The sequence below is a fragment of the Macrobrachium nipponense genome, chromosome 6 (assembly GCF_015104395.2).
Source record: "Macrobrachium nipponense isolate FS-2020 chromosome 6, ASM1510439v2, whole genome shotgun sequence".
Taxonomy (NCBI): domain Eukaryota; kingdom Metazoa; phylum Arthropoda; class Malacostraca; order Decapoda; family Palaemonidae; genus Macrobrachium; species Macrobrachium nipponense.
The window spans coordinates 115,917,400-115,934,272 of record NC_061108.1 but is presented as its reverse complement, the minus strand read 5'-3'; the positions used below and the strand labels follow the sequence as shown (position 1 = coordinate 115,934,272).

At 40.6% G+C, this 16,873-nt stretch overlaps 1 protein-coding gene across 1 annotated transcript in view; it reads left to right on the top strand.

Annotated features, from left to right (window-relative positions):
- The first annotated feature begins 5,262 nt into the window (after positions 1 to 5,262).
- Positions 5,263 to 16,873, top strand: part of LOC135216021 (puff-specific protein Bx42-like) — an 89,318-nt gene continuing 77,707 nt past the window's right edge. Inside the window, exon 1 of the mRNA XM_064250957.1 lies at positions 5,263 to 5,419. Coding sequence (XP_064107027.1) covers positions 5,337 to 5,419 — 83 coding nt within the window. The 5' untranslated portion in view covers positions 5,263 to 5,336. The remainder of the gene's footprint in view (positions 5,420 to 16,873) is intronic.

Sequence of the window (16,873 nt, the reverse complement as noted above, 5' to 3'; positions counted from 1 at the left end):
TTCTCAAATGGTTACAGTGCCTGTGACGTAAAATTATTAAACAAACAAATAAAATATTATTACAAATGTAAAATAAACTATATGCATCAAATTATTAGGATTATTTTTTTCAGTATTAAATTTTTACATAATTAAACTACCACTGTCTTATCCACTACTGCATTGTAACTATTTAGAATACATGATGTACCTTTAATATAATACGATATATATATATATATATATATATATATATATATATATATATATATATAAAATGGAAGAATAATAAACTTGAGATGTTAGAAAACTTAATCAAGCAAACCAACTTACTGTAGATATTATACTTACGGATAGTAAGAATTAAACTACTTGCTCATATTGGAAATTTATTATCGGTCAGCTTATTAACAAGAAACTGACAATGGTTTATATATATATATATATATATATATATATATGTATGTATGTATATATACATATATATATATATTATATATATATATATATATATATATATATATATATATATATATATATATGTGTGTGTGTGTGTGTGTGTCTGTGTCTGTGTGTCTGTGTGTGTATGTATAACTGAATCACGTGATAAATGCATAAATAAAGGTATAAACCACTAAGGAAAGATAAACAATGGATTATCTGCAAGATCTTTCGACCCAACGTCCTTTACTTAGCAGACAAACTGTCATACATGAGAAACTGAGAGTACAAGGAAGGGTCGTATAAGTGATAGATAGGGATTATAGGGAGATCAGTACATAGAATCTAACACATCTGGAGAATGAGTAACCTTTCCAAACAAGCATAAGCATGGGCACATTTTAAGAACAAAAAGAGTAAGTCCAACTGCTCAGACACAGGGACAAGACAATTAAAGGATTATATAGGGCGGCAGCTGACCACATTCAGATCTTTGGTAAACAAAAATTTATTCACAAAACATATTAAACATACATATACAAAGAAAATATCTATAAGGCAACTAATTTGTATTTAAGTCTGTGATTATAGCTTTGAAGTCATTCTTAAGCATGTTACAAATACAAGGGGCTAAATGAAACAGGCCACGACTAATATTAAAATTACAATGGGAAGTAAGTTGTATGATGGCAAATTCTAAAAGATTTCGTGAAGAGACATCTTTTAAACTTGCAATTACTGAACTACCAATCCAATTTATCCGGTGGTTGTTTTCATTTAAATGAATGAATATTGCATTAGATGTTAGCCCAGTTTTGACAGAATGTTTATGCTGTTTAAATCTTACTTCTAAGCCCTTGCTCGATTGGTCGAGATAAAAAGGAGGGGCAGTCCATACATGGAATTTTATATATTATGTTGTCACTTTCCCTGGGGCCATTTTTTATTAATATTCCTTTTAGTGTGTTATTATAGGAAAAAACAGAGTTGATCTTATAGGATTTTAACAATGATTTAATGGCTTCAAATCAGTTAAAATAAGCCAAACTGAGAATGTTCTTATAATTTTCTTTCTCCGTGTTACTTACACTATAAAACTTTTTGTGGGCTTTATTATAGCAAATATCTAATATATGTGAAGGATGGCATAAATATTTCCCTATTTTTTATGTATTCAATTTCTTGATCCAAATATTGGGGACTGACAATACGCAATGCTCATAAAAACATAGAAGGAAAAATTTATATTTAGATGTTAAGCTGGTGGCCTGAATAGAAATGAACATAAGTTAAGTTGTTGGTTGGTTTCCTACATTGAAATGGTTCTCTATGTATCAAAACATCTAAGAAAGGGAGGCAATTGTCTTTCCCAATTCTAAAGTAAACTTAATCGATGGCACCTGGGTATTTAATTTAGAGAGTAAATCATTTACATCAATACCAGCAGGCAGAACAGCTAAAATATCATCAACATATCTATACCAATTTAAAGGAATATAAGTTATATTAGGTAAATAGCGTTTTTCAAAGAATTCCATATACAAATTTGAGAGGAATGGTGATAAAGGGTTGCCCATTACCATGCCAAATATTTGTTGATAAAATTCATCAATGAATATAAACTTACATTCATAAATGCACAACCTAGTGAGTGGAATAATGTGACTTACAGGTAGAGGTAATTCAAGCTGAGTTAGCTCATTACTAAGATATTCTAAAATAGAGCCTGTAGGGACTTTAGTAAAAAGAGATCATATATCAAAACTAACGAATCTATCAGTGGGGCAAAGAGTAATTTTGTTTAATTTATCAACTAAATCTCGAGAACTATATAATGTATGAGAATCGGAGATGGTTCCAAGTAACGGGGACAAGATCTTAGTGATATGTTTCGAAAGTTTATGTGAAAATGAACCAACAGTACTGATAATAGGCCGCATAGGATTATTTTCTTCGTGTTTTGACTAATCTGTACAGGTAAGGTAGCAAAGGAATTTTAACTGACAATTTGCTTAGCAGTTCTGTTTTATCTTTAAGGATTTTTTCATTGTGCTATAAAAGTTTTTTATGACTTGATCAAGGGGATTTTTGGTTAGTTTTTTTTAGGTCACATCATCATCAAGTAGGGCTTGCATACGTGATATGTAGTCAGCTTTATCTAAAATTACTATACTATTTGACTTATCAGCTTTTTTAAAGTGGATAGTATTGTCCTTTTTAAGATCGGTCAAACTTTTCTTATAGCGAGCAGAGAAGTAACTTTCATGCTTAACATTGGCAGCTCCGTAAATAATACCTTTAATTATGTCAACATGATTTTGAGGAAGATCACAATATTCTTCAAATTTACTTAGGGATGACACAATCATTAAAGCAGAAGGCCGACTCGTTATAAAGAAAGATAAACCATATCCAAGCACACTCACAACATTTTCACTTATTTATTCACTTGATAGGTTTACAACACAATCTTGACGTGCACAATTAGTCCAATCACTGCTATTAATAACATTTTTGAGTTTTCTGTCGAGTTTCCTTATCACAAAATCTTTTAGGATCTGCCACTATACAACTTACTTCCCATTGTAATTCTAATATTAGTCGTAGCCTGTTTCATTTAGACCCTTGTATATGTAACATGTCTAAGAATGACCTCAAAGGCACAGACTTGAATACAAATTAGTTGCCTTATAGATATTTTCTTTGTATATGTATGTTTAATATGTTTTGTGAATAAATTTTTGTTTACCAAAGATCTGAATGTGGTCAGCTGCCTCCCTGTATAATCCTTTAGTTATCTTGTACCTGTGTTTGAGCAGTTGGACTTAATCTTTTTGTTCTTAAATTGTACCCATGTTTATGCTTGTTTGGAAAGGTTACTCATTCTCCAGGTGTGTTGGATTCTAGGTACTAATATCCTCATAATCCTTATCACTTATACAACCCTTCCTTGTACTCTTAGTTTCTCATGTATGTCAGTTTGTCTGCTAAATAAATGACGTTGAGTCGAAAGATCTTGCAGAAAATCCATTGTTTATCTTTCATTCGAGGCTTAAACCTTTATTTACACACACAACACACACACACACACACACACACACACACACACATATATATATATATATATATATATATATATATATATATATATATATATGTGTGTGTGTGTGTGTGTGTGTGTGTGTGTAAATAAAGATTTAAGCCTCGAATGAAAGATAAACAATGGATTTTCTGCAAGATCTTTCGACTCAACGTCATTTATTTAGCAGACAAACTGACACACACACACACACACACACACACACACATATATATATATATATATATATATATATATATATATATATATATATATATATATATATATATATATATATATATATATATGTGTGTGTGTGTGTGTGTGTGTGTGTGTGTGTGTGTGGTGTTCTAGATGAGCTCTTATATCAGTGAACAGTAGGGTCCATAAAAATATCTTAAAACCCTGGTTTATTGGTTTATTACAAAGAGAAACGTTCCGCACACAAACTCCTTGCATCATCAGTCTGTAAAACTAAAACATGTTAATTAAAAATATTATAAATGACATTAACATTTAAAAATTTAAAAAGATAAAAACTTAAATGTTAACTTTACTTTCTAAAAAAGGTCACAATAATTGTGTCTATGGTAAAGGACAGAAAACCCAGTGCCCAACAATCTGATAGAGTGGAGGAGGAAGAACTAATGACCAGACCTACCCAAGACTTCAGTATAAAATCTAGATATAGAGGAGCAGCAATCACATTTCCGTGATTCATATCGAGCTACAATGTCCTTTAATATCTAATTCGCTCTACCTCGGAATTAATATATTTTCATATATGCTTAACCGAAGGGGAATTTTTTCTCGATAATAGACTTACCTGGACCCGGACACGAACCCATGGAGCCTTTCAAATCCAGGAACGTCAGTGAAACATTTACCTACTACACCACTTCTTTTATTTTCTCTATACCCCATACAAATTCATGCTTCAATGTTTTTCATTTATCTGACGATGGTCTGGGTGGTTTATATAGGTATCAATGTGTTTATACAGATGACGAGAAATTTTACAATTCGTATATTATATATATAATATATATATATATATATATATATATATATATATATATGTGTGTGTGTGTGTGTGTGGTGTGTGTGTGTGTGTGTGTGTGTGTGTGTGTGTTAGCACATGACAAATATTTCCGAATGGCCAACTGATATTGAATTCACTATTTACACTCGAAGGGAATTGCATAAAGCATAACTCGACGAGGATTGGTACTATGTGATTTTTTAGGTCGATTTTTGGGATTAATGCTTTATTAAGGCAGTTTATGTTATATAGCAATTAGCAACTCTAATAGTCATATGAGTTCCAACCTCGGCCAAGCTAATCATTTTAGATATGAAGTATTCGCCTTGATGTTAGTTATTCTAAAGATATAGTGAATTCCATATTCGACTACTTGTGGCATATAACATATAGCTACAGAGAGAGAGAGAGAGAGAGAGAGAGAGAGAGAGAGAGAGAGAGAGAGAGAGAGAGAGAGAGAGAGAGAGAGAGAGAGAGAGAGAGAGAGAGAGAGAGAGAGAGAGAGAGAGAGAGAGAGAGAGAGCCCATAATGTTAAAATAACAAATAAGCTTCTTATTTTCCATGTGATATCGCCGATTTCAATATTATTATTGCAACGCAAGTATTAGAGTTCCGACTAGTTATGAAGGAACCAACACACTAGTTCTTCGCGTGTCAGAATCCTTTGAATTAATTTATTGACTTTATTTTATATTTACGATTTTTCCTTCCTGGATCATTTGATTGAGCGGAGTATGTTTATATTTCTTGGTAAATTATATGATAAAGTAATTGAAATTTGTATGAAATTCTGAATGAGAGAAGTAAATGACATTTTTATGTTGTCAACAGACAACGTTACGGACACAGTATCAACAAAAATGGTGTCGCTATCAGAGTATGTACTGCGATATTTTGTTGGTTTTCTTTGCAAAATATGTAATTTGGAAGTAGAATTACGCCTGTGAGATTAAAATGACTGTGATAATGCTTATTAAATCATACTTTATTGTATCTGAGACAGGTTAGGAAGTATTATATGTTTGAAACTAGGCATATGAATGCTAGGTAGCTTGATTCTCATGTTCCTACTACCTAGCATAGGTACCTAGTGCTAGCTAGTATTAGGTATATATACTATAGTACTAGTACCTACCTAGTAGAGCAAGTTTAGGTAGGCCGTTCATTCAATAACCGAGTGTACCATATTTCTAAGTCGATGCCTGGCCAAAGCGACCCTTTTACGATGTAGAAAGGAACTGGAAATAATATTTTTCCTGTGATTATTAGGGTAAATCACCACGGCAGGCCAAACAGGCCACCTACAATCAACGCTTGCCACCCTCCGAAAAAGTACATTATAACGCGTCCTGACACCGGAGATGGGCATCAGTCGCGACTTCTTGTTGGTGAGAAACGGAGCTAAAGACCTCTACTCTCCTTTCGAAGTAAGTATTTTCTCCAAAGTTAGAAATTAAGGGCAAATTTTAAGATAAACAGAGGGTAGTGAAAAGGGTGGCTACGGCAGTGGAAATCTCACCAAAACGCTTTAGAAATTTTTACTTACAACTAAAAATGTTTCGAAGATTGACGCCATCTTGATGTTTACATAGTCGCTTGTGTCAACAAACTTCCCATTTCCTGTGCTAAATCTGCACACCACTTGTACCCATAGACGCTGGGGCACTTTCATCACAACAATCGTAAACCAACCTCTTACCAGCACTTATTCAAGGGGACTACGGTATTCTTTGCGGCGTTTTGCGCTCTTCAATTGTTTATCAGTGTTGTCAAGTGGTATGTGTTTACCCTCCAAACTAGGTATAAGACTTACACAAAACCGGGGAAATAAGTGAAATTAGCGTATGTATTTGGTTAATTATATATACGTACATATTACAGCAATTTTATCATTACTGCATTACTATGACAACTAGAATTCATCGAAACAGTTTGTAAATGCATCGGCGTATGTGTGACGCTCTACTAGATTGGCAACGATGAGTCATTTTTCCTCACGTCGTCTGCTCGTAAGTATACATCCGAAACATTTGTAATTTTTGGGGGTTAATTTGGTTGCCAAAAAGGGATAATGGACATGAATTAAATAAACATTTTGAAGTAGAGTTAAACTAAATATTGAGTAAAGTAAACAATTAAAGGGAATAAAGCTTTGCATTCTCATAATCAGTGTTGTCGTCTGCTGCTCGTAACTGTGTTTGCGGGGGGGGGGGGGGGGAGTGAGTGCTTAGGACCAGGACCACAGCGTGGTTCAAGTGCACTGTGGAGTGAATTAAGACCAAAATGTGTATAATTACAATCAAATAAGCACTGTGGAGTTTCAGTTGTGATGGCAGTAAGGATAAAAACCACCGATTACAAGGTAAGAATGAATTCAGTTCCAACCATAACCCCGGGAATAACAAGTTTCATACTTTCACTAATATAGGCAACAAAATGTTGTTTTATTGTGCTGATTACAACTGCAATCTTGAGTAAGATCAATAAACGTTACATATATACGCTAACATTGTTCAAATGAGTGCTGGGAAGGCTGGGGAAAGATGGTGGCCGTCACTGATGAGAACCTTCCATGCAAAACGTAGCCGCCATATTGGATTTCAAAACTGCCTTGAAAACATATCTTTTACAAAAGAAGGCTGCACATGCTTATTTTTAAGTTCGTATGGGGGCTTTTCATACTATTCACAATTATGTTGACAAAACTTTTAAATGGTATGCTTAGAGTTGCAATTGTATTCTTGTTTCACCAATTAAATATCGAGTGAATAAGACCCGTCCACCGTGATGAGGGTTGGCCTGCCATGGTGTTCTACCCTACTACTACCCTAGGTACTACCTAGTAGGTAGCTAGCTAGTAAGTAAAGTAGCGTTTAGTTTGTAGCTAGGTAGCCTCCTAGGGTAAAGCACTGTTGTGCTGACAGGCGGACACCTTTACTGTGTCGCGGTCACTTTCCCAAAAAATAACTTTAGCACTTCTAGTATCCTGAATTAACGTCAGTCATAAGTCAACCTCCGTGGAAGCAACACCTCAAGACCTCTACTTTCCTCTTGAAGTAGGGTAAAACATCGATGTGTGGCCAGGCGGCCACCTGTGTGGCAGCGCGGGCACTTTCCTAAAAAATATATTTAGCACTGCCAGTAGTAAGCTAAGTTAAGGTTAGTCACAAGCCAACCTCTGTGGAAGCAACACTCTGAGACCTCTACTTTCCTCTCTTAGTGTTTTCTCCCAAGTAAGAAATTAAGGCCATAATTTCGTATTAGGCTAAACAGAAGTTAATGAAAGTCTAACCATGCGCAGTGTTAACTTACCTCCATGACGCTTTTGAAATTTGTACTTAAAACATGTATAACATCTAGAAGATTGACACCATCTCTATGTTTGTGGAGTCACTTGTGTAAACAATCTTCCCATTTCCTGTGCTAAATCCTCACACCACTCGTACCCATAGACGCTGAGACACTTTCTTCCAACAATCTTAAATGACGATGGCGTATACGCTTGTGGACGGGTAAACATGGCAATTGTTTGGGAAGGAGAAGAAGAGTATGCTAGATAGTATAGCAATTAAATAATTAGTTAAACACGAGAATAAGGTTATGAATTGTATAAATTTATTACGCATACATGCTAATTCATTTTAGAATATTTGTTGTTGTAAAAGTAACCAGATTCCTGACACAAATTTCATAGGTTTTGCAGTGAACAATTTTTATCACTGTTGGCAATAGGTTAATACTTACCCTCCAAACTTGGGATAAAACTTACACAAAATCATGGAGATAAGTGAATGCTAAAACTCCAGAAGCATACCGCACCAGTTTTTTAAAGTTTAACGAAAAAAAACACAAGAAACCACCAGATTGGTGTTGCAGAATGCGTAGAAACATGAGGAAACTTTAAAAACAAGAAACTATCACTTACTCTTACACATATAATGTAACCCTAAACCTACTACTACAATTATAGGGGCCTCCAGGGGGAACCGGGGTTTTCGGGCGGGAAGAGCAGGAGAAAAGTGATTTGCTGGGCACTACATACTAACCTAAGACAACCTTCTAACCTAACCTAGGGCACTGCACCCCTACCTAGGCCTAGCGGAGGGCTTTCGCCCCCTCAAGGGCACTATGTCTCTGGCACAAATCCACTAGTTTTTCTTGTATTTTCAGAGTACACTAGACAAAAATTACCATAAATAAAATAAGACTACAAGATGCTGGAATTTCATCAACAGGATCTGGAATTTTATCTCATAAATACTGCTCAGAAGAAGTGCTGGCTACCGGCTCCATGTCTAAGAAGGAACTGAAATATTATTGATAGGATAATGTATTCTTGCGCTGAGAAAATTTTCGAACACCCTCGCCATTGACCAAAGTTTCTGAGGTGTCATAAAATGAAACTGTGATTGGCCAAACTTGTAAAGGATGTCATAGTGTACTCATTTCTCTGCGGATTTTAGTAGTTACATGGCTCATTAAAAGTAAACATTACCGCATAGGAAAATGTCTTTTCCAACTTGGGAAAAATTTGAGGTAAAAACTGATAAACTCAATTCCACCTCTTTCAATCTCATATAATGACTTGTATACTTTTTATATAGCTTTTCACATGGTCTTTCTATATAGGTGATTATTTTTTTTAAATATCCAGTGCTGCATGCTTCTGAAGTTTTACCAAATATTATAGCAATTTTATCATTATTACTATGACATCTAGAATTCATGGAAACAGTTTGTAAAGGCATCGGCGTTTGTATCAAGAGTCAAAATAGTAATATAGACTTAAATAAATGAAAAGTGCTAGCACTAGCTAAATAAAAAATTTTTTGTTATAAACAATTCACTAAAGCATTGTTGCTCGACTTGTGAATTCTGGCTGCCAGATGAACAAGGCTGAAAAATTATTCCTGCCATGGCTTTGCAGTAAACGAACTCTCATGTATTTTAAGTGAAATTTGGAGTGAATTAAGAACGAAATGTGTAAAATTACTATCAAATAAGCACTGTGGAGTTTCAGTTGTGGACAGTGATGATAAAACCACCAATTATAATGTAAAAATGCATTTCAGTTCAGACCATGACCCCTAGAAATAAGACGTCTCATACTTTCACTAATATAGTAGGCAACAAAATGTTGTTTTATTGCGCTGATTACAACTACAATCCTAAGTAATATCAATAAACATTACATATATACTCAAATATTGTTCAAATGAGTGCTGGGATAAGACTTACACAAAACCATGGAAATAAGTGAATTTAATGTGATATAATATAATATATATATATATATATATATATATATATATATATATATATATATATACATAATATATATTATTATTGCATCACTATGACATCTAGAATTCATGGAAACAGTTTGTAAAGGTATTCGTGTATATATCAGGTTCTACTAAATTGGCAACGATGACTTGCTATTCCTAGCATGCATTAAAGGTTACATTTGTTCAGCCATACAATTATTAAAAATTAAAAACAAATTATTTCAGCCATACAATTATTGAAAAAAAGTTGTCAAAATAGTAATATAGACTTAAATGAATAGACTTAAATGAATGGAAAGTGCTAGCAAAAAAGGACAGTTGTTCATTCGCGAACAAACCCTCGGTCTCAACAATAGGATAATTTCTAGCGCCCAGCTGGATCTGGTTAAAAAGCAGATGAAAGCAAGGAATCTTGTGATATCTGGCAACGCATGCGTAGATCGGGTGAAGAGTGGTCAAACGCGATCATCTACGCCAGTCTTTTCTTAACCGCCTGGGCAAGAGTTGAGTTTTTCCTCTCTTGCCTTTTCCCGGTTCATTGCCCGTTTCGTTTCTTTTACTGTGTGTGTGTTTTTACCTGGTGTTATGGATTCTTCTGCTCCTTCTCGGCGTCAGTGTATGTGCCCCGGAGTTCCTGGGTTCCCGTGTTCTCGTTTTTTGGCTTCGTCAGAGACAGACCTTCACATCACATGCTGTAGGTGTCGTTCGAATTTTTGTACGATTACGAATCCTTGTACGGAGGAAGTTTTATGTCAAGAGGGAACATCTAATAGTCTCCACTCTTCCTACTTGGGAGGGCTTTGCTCCTATTCCCGATGTTTCGTCTTCCCCAGTAGTCAACCCCCATAGTAGCGTTGTCCCTGCATCTCCTTCCTTTTCTTCCATTGATTCGTCGATGGAAGTATTGGGAGGTCGCCAGGGTATTTTTTGTAATGTAGCCCCCTCTTCCTCGGGAGCTTTTTCGGTTCCCGAGAAGGGTGAGGTTTTTTCATCATTCTTTCTCTTCCAGAGTCGGAGGCGTCCAAAATGGTGGTGATAAGGAAGACACTTGGGCTAGGGGGTACCCCGTCCTTAGTGGGGTTGCTAGCGCATTTTGTGGAGGCTCGCACCCCCCCTTCCCAATCCAGCCAGGTCATCCCCCCTCCTCCCGGCCTCATCTCCGCGGGTGGGAGCAGTCGGCCATCTTGTATTGCTCCGACGGTGTCGTCCGTCGCTTTGTATCGGAGTGACGCTGCGGCGTCAGCCCCGTTGATGACGTCACGGGGTCCATCTTTGTGTATTCCTCCTCCAGTGGGGTCTCTTTCCCCCTCACACAGAGGGGAAGCCATGATGTCACCAACGCTTGTAACATCACTTCCATCGATGATGTATCTTCCAGTTGCCTCCTCCGATCCACCTCACTTAGCCGCGATGTCATCACTGCCGCCCAGTTTGCAACATCTCCCTTCCTTGTCTTTGGAGCCTTCTCTGGCACATCAGTCCGAGATCATATGCCAGGAAGTCTTCAGAGGCTGGACTCTGTATTGGATGTGAAGTAGGCTGCCTTGTCGGTTGGGAGGACTGGTAGGAAACGCGTTGCTTCGTCCCCGCCTTCCGAGAAGAGTACTCATAAGAAGCTAGTGCTGTCTTCCTCTCCCTCTTCCCCCTCTACGCCTCGTCGGCGTATTAAGCGTGGGAAGGCTAAGGACTTTGCCCTTCCTTCACCGTCGAGGGAGGAACAACGCGAACGTATTTTCTAGAGTGCTGTGGTTTTGGGCAGTGTTAGTGATTTGTGTTCTGCAGGGGTTGCTTCGCCGCCGAATCTTGAACGTGCAACCACCCCACTCCCCCCTTCCGTCCTTGCACATCACGAGCATGTTGCAACCTCTCCTGCCCGTGAACGTGATGTTAGTGCTCCTTCTTCTCCTAGGCCTATTCGTCGCCATAAAGATCTGAAGGCGCCTGTCAAGAGGTCGAAGGTAGTGAGCACAGAGGTGGTGCAGCCGGAGTGTTTGCCTGCCTCTTTAACTGGTGCTTCCAAGACTTCGACTATAAGGGATTCTCCGTCAATCTCGAGTGCACGAGTTTCCCCCCCCCCATCTCACGTACGTATGGCCGCCACGCCCGTGTCCGTTCCTGGACGTCTGGAGTCACCTGTTGAGGTAAGTGATGTGCCTAGTGTTACAGTGGGTCCTCCTCGGAGGCTGACGCTTGGGCCCAGCCCAGATAGGTTCGTAGGGGTTTCAGACTGTTTGGATGCTAACCCTTCTGTGAATTTTGGTGAAGAAGGCGTGTTAGAAGAGCCTACACATCCTTCTCGTCATCGGTCACCGGTGCCAGAGCAGGAGGAGGGGGACACGCAGGAGTTTCTGTCTTCCTTTTTGGAAGTTGTTAATCTCATTCGTGGGTTCAACAATTTGGAAAGTAGGACTCAGGCTCTGTTGTCTTACACTCCTTCTTGCTTGGAAGCCTTGGTGGGAGCTACTCAGGACCCCAAATCATCTCTTCAGCTGCCATTGTCGGGGCACATTCAGTCGGTCTTGCAGAAGGTTAACACCTCTGTTTCTGACTGGGACGGTTCACTTCGCTCTAGAGGCTCTACCAAACTACTACCCCACCTCTCACAAGTTATAGGAAGTACTATGCTACGAGCTCTGCTTTTTTGTCGTCACGCCACCTTAACCCAGATGTCATTCGCCTGAAGCCGGGTTTGACTTTGGAACAGGTGAGGTCAGTGGCTCCGTCCTTATCTCCGCAAGACGCCTTAGCTTTGGAATCTATGGCGGCCTCCATTTGCAGACGGTTTCTTGGCTGGACCTCTGGTCTGTGGTGATTGCCAAGATAGCTTCTGACAGGTCCCCTGATGGGTTGGCGAGTGCCGCCTCGCTTGCCAGTCTATTGCAGTCCGGGGGCAAGGCGTTTTCTTATTTGGCTCACCTCAGTGCCAATTTATGGGCTAATCTTCTTCTGGTTAGGAGGGACACGGCTTTGTCTAGGATGGAGAGGTCGCTCGACACCGAGTCTTTGCTGGCCTTGAGGAACAGTGATCTGTTGGAGTCTCAATTTTTGTTTCCACGGACAGAACTCGAAAATGCGATTGACCAACGTAGGGCTGACACCAAGGACCGACTGGTACACCAAGCCGTGTCTAAATCAGTCCCGCCCTCAGAGACGTCCGGCCCCTCCTCCTCCCCCCGGTCCAGCAGCAGTTGAGGAGATCATAGCCTGGTAGGCCATCGAGGACCTCGAGTTTGGCAGGGCCTTCCCGTTCGACACAGCCCAAGTTTCAAGATCAACGCCCCTTTTGCTCTCGTTCCTTTAAACCGAGAAGAGGCCCCAGGGACAGAGGTCAAGGGGGCCGTTGGTAGGTTGGGCGCTTCTTCCTCTCCTGCGCCACGGGTGGGGGGATGACTGGCTGGCCATTGGGCCAAGTGGCAGAGTTACGGGGCGGAGAAGTGGGTGGTAGATGTCCTTTGGGTGGGGTACCTGTTGCCATTCGACTTCTCTCCTCCTCTATCGGACAAGCTGCCGCTCAGGAAGACATATCCCCCAGATTCTCTGAAGTTCTTAGCTCTTCGGTAGGAAGTACAGAAAATGCTGGACAAAGATGTGATAGAGGAAGTAGTGTGTCCATCCCCTGGGTTTTACAGTCACATCATCTTGGTGCCCAAGGCATCGGGAGGATGGAGGCCTGTGATAGAGTTATCCACCTTGAATCACTTCATCAGGAAGACACGGTTCAAGATGGAGACCCCGCGCTCGGTGTTGGCAGCCGTGAGGGACGGCAACTTCATGCTGTCGATAGACTTGAAGGATGCATACTTCCAAATCCCTGTTCATCCCACGTCCAGGAAGTTCCTTCGCTTCTCTCTGGTGGACAAGATCTTCGAGTTCAAAGTCTTGTGCTTCGGGCTGACGACAGCCCCTCAAGTGTTCACAAGGGTCTTCTCTCTTGTGTCAAGTTGGGCCCATGCTCAGGGGATCCGTTTGCTGAGGTACCTCAATGATTGGTTGGTCTTGGCAGTTTCCAGGGAGAAGCTGCTGCAAGACAGGGATCGTCTTCTCCAGTTCTGTCTGGACCTTGGCGTATTAGTCAACCAGGAAAAGTCGAACATCGTACCCACTCAAAGGATTCTCTACCTGGGCATGGTCATCGATACGACAGTGGCAAGAGTTTTCCCGTCGGATCAGAGATTAGAGAAGTTGTGGTCTGTGGCGCGCAACTTCCCCTCAAAGTCGCATCAGTCAGTTCATCAGTGGCAGGTTCTTCTGGGAGTGCTATCTTCCCTGGAGAAGCTGGTCCCTCCTGGGCGTCTTCATCTTCGGTCTCTGCAATGGAGACTGGGGGAATTCTGGTCTCCGGCGGGGGACTCTCCCCTGTTTATGGTCCCACTGTCTTTGGAAGTGAGAGAAGACCTTCGTTGGTGGTTGGACGACCAGAATCTATTGAAGGGCGTCCCTATGTGTTCTCTCCCTCCGGACTTCCTTCTGTTCTCGGACGCCTCCCTTGCAGGTTGGGGCGCGCACTTAGGTGGCCTCATCGCTTCAGGTGTTTGGGGTTTGGAGGACAAGCAGCAGCATATCAACGTCTTTGGAGTTGAAGGCAGCTTTCCTGGGTCTGAAGGAGTTTTGGGGGATGGTAGAGGGTCACTCTGTCGTTCTCATGTCGGACGACACCACGGTGGTAGCCTACATGAACAAACAGGGAAGCCTAGTTTCTCAGCAACTTCATGCCTTGACTGTCGAGCTTCACCAGTGGGCAATCAGCAATTCGGTAGAGCTCTCAGCCAGGTATATCCTTGGGAAATGGAACGTGGTCGCAGACAAACTCAGTCGCCGGGATCAGATCCTAGGCACAGAGTGGTTCCTTCATCAAGTGGTGGCAGACAAGCTTTTCCAGATTTGGGGGAGACCCATGCTGGACCTTTACGCGACACGCTACAACTGGAAGCTGGAGGTGTTCTATTCAGTGGTCCTAGATCCCTTAGCATTGGCAGAAGACGCATTCCAGCATCCCTGGGACAACCTGGAGGTGTATGCCTTCCCTCTGTTTTGTTTGATCTGTCAGGTTCTGAACAGGCTGTTGGTTTCACAGGGTCTCAGGATGACTTTGGTAGCCCCCTCTGTGGCCTCAGGCGGAATGATTTCCAGATCTGCTGTCGTCGTTGTCAGAGATTCCGAGGGAGATTCCACCAGTCAGTAGAATCCCTGTCTCTTCATGGTTGGAGGCTATCAACTATCTCCTCCGAGAGAGAGGCTTTCCTCAGAAATCAGCTGGACACATGTCCAGCAGTCTTAGGAAGTCAACCTCCGCAGTTTACCAAGGCAAATGGGCAGTCTACTGTGATTGGTGTCGTAAACAGGGTTTTTCTCCACTCGCGACCTCTATTCAGTGAATAGCAGACTTCTTAACCTTCCTCAGAGACGAGAAACGTTTGTCTGTGTCTGCTTTTAGAGGCTACAGGGCGGCACTGAGTTTGGTGTTATGCCTGAAGGGTATCGACGTCTCCTCTTCCTGGGAACTTTCCCTGCTAGTTAAGGGGTTTGAGCAGTCAAGTTCGCCTAGAGAGCTCAAGTCTCCAATGTGGGATGTTTCCTTGGTTCTTAATAGCTTAACTAAGAGTCCATATGAGCCCTTGCGTCGCTCATCTGACTAGAACCTGACACAAGACAGTTTTCCTTTTGGCTTTGGCATCTTCCAAAAGGGTAGGAGAGCTCCACGGTCTGAGTTATGAGGTGAAGCACACCAGGGGTTGGAAGTCAGCTTCCTTCGAATTTGTCCCGGAATTCGTGGCCAAGACCCAAAATCCCTCTGTGCATGATGACAGGTTCACTTCGTTTTCCATTCAATCAATGACTGACTTTGTGGATGGTGATGCTCAGAGCTTTTGTTGTGCCCTGTCCGGGCCCTGCGTTACTATCTTAAAAGGACTCGGCACCTTAGACCAGGCTGCCGCAGACTTTTTGTTAGTACAGGCCGTACAAAGAAAGAGGTGTCTAAGAATACTATATCTTTTTGGATACGGGAAGCCATCAGACAGGCATACTTGACTCTTGATGATTCCATCACCACGTCTGTGCAGGCTAGAGCACATGACGTTAGGGGTATTGATCCCTCTCTGGCTTTCAGAAAGAACTTGGCTGTACATAGAGTGCTGAGCGCTGGTACTTGGTTATGCCAGTCCACGTTCACCTCCTTGTATCTTAAGGATGTTGCCTACAGATCTATGGACAAGTTTTCCCTGGGTCCTGTGGTGGCTGCCCAACAGGTTGTGTAACTCATAGTTGCCCTTAACGGGGCACCTTTGTATCTTACTTAAGATGATATTGTTTACATGCTATGAAAAGTAATGTCTGATGGATCCATAATAAAGTACTGGACATGTAATACAGAGGTCATTTATTGAAAATAAGGTTTACAGTTTAAGGGTAATAACTACAAGAAATTATTTTGTGTAGTAATATGACATTTTTATAATAATATAAAGTTTCACTTATATAACTTACCCCGGTGGTTACATATAGCTGATTGACACATTTAGGTGGTGGGACAATGGCAGCTAAAATAACTGTTGGAATTATCCGAAGATATAGGTTCCTTACCTTTAAAGACCGCTGACTCAGTGGTTACTGCCTCTGTAGTCTGCTGGCCTTTATTGTACCGACAGGATATATGGATCCGTGCGTCGGACACAATAATAAGTACTTGCCGTTGAGGACGTGACCGTAACGGACAAGACTATAATGCCCCTGCTCAGGGCGCAGTACAAATCACCACAAAATACAATGAAAAACGAGGGATCACCACAACCGTTTAAGAAATACACCAGACATTAAAAGACTGAAAGTTACTCAAAAAACTCCCTGTATCTTCAGACAACCTTAAAAATACAAAAAACATAATCAAGGAGAAAAGTTAGTGAGGATGGGATACATCCTTCTCTCCCTCACCCAATACCGTGTCAGTCACAATGAATGGCCCCAATGTACTGCAATTTTCATATGTGGTTTGCAAATCTGTCAGATAATGAGATGCGAAGACAGAATTGCTTCTCCAATATGTA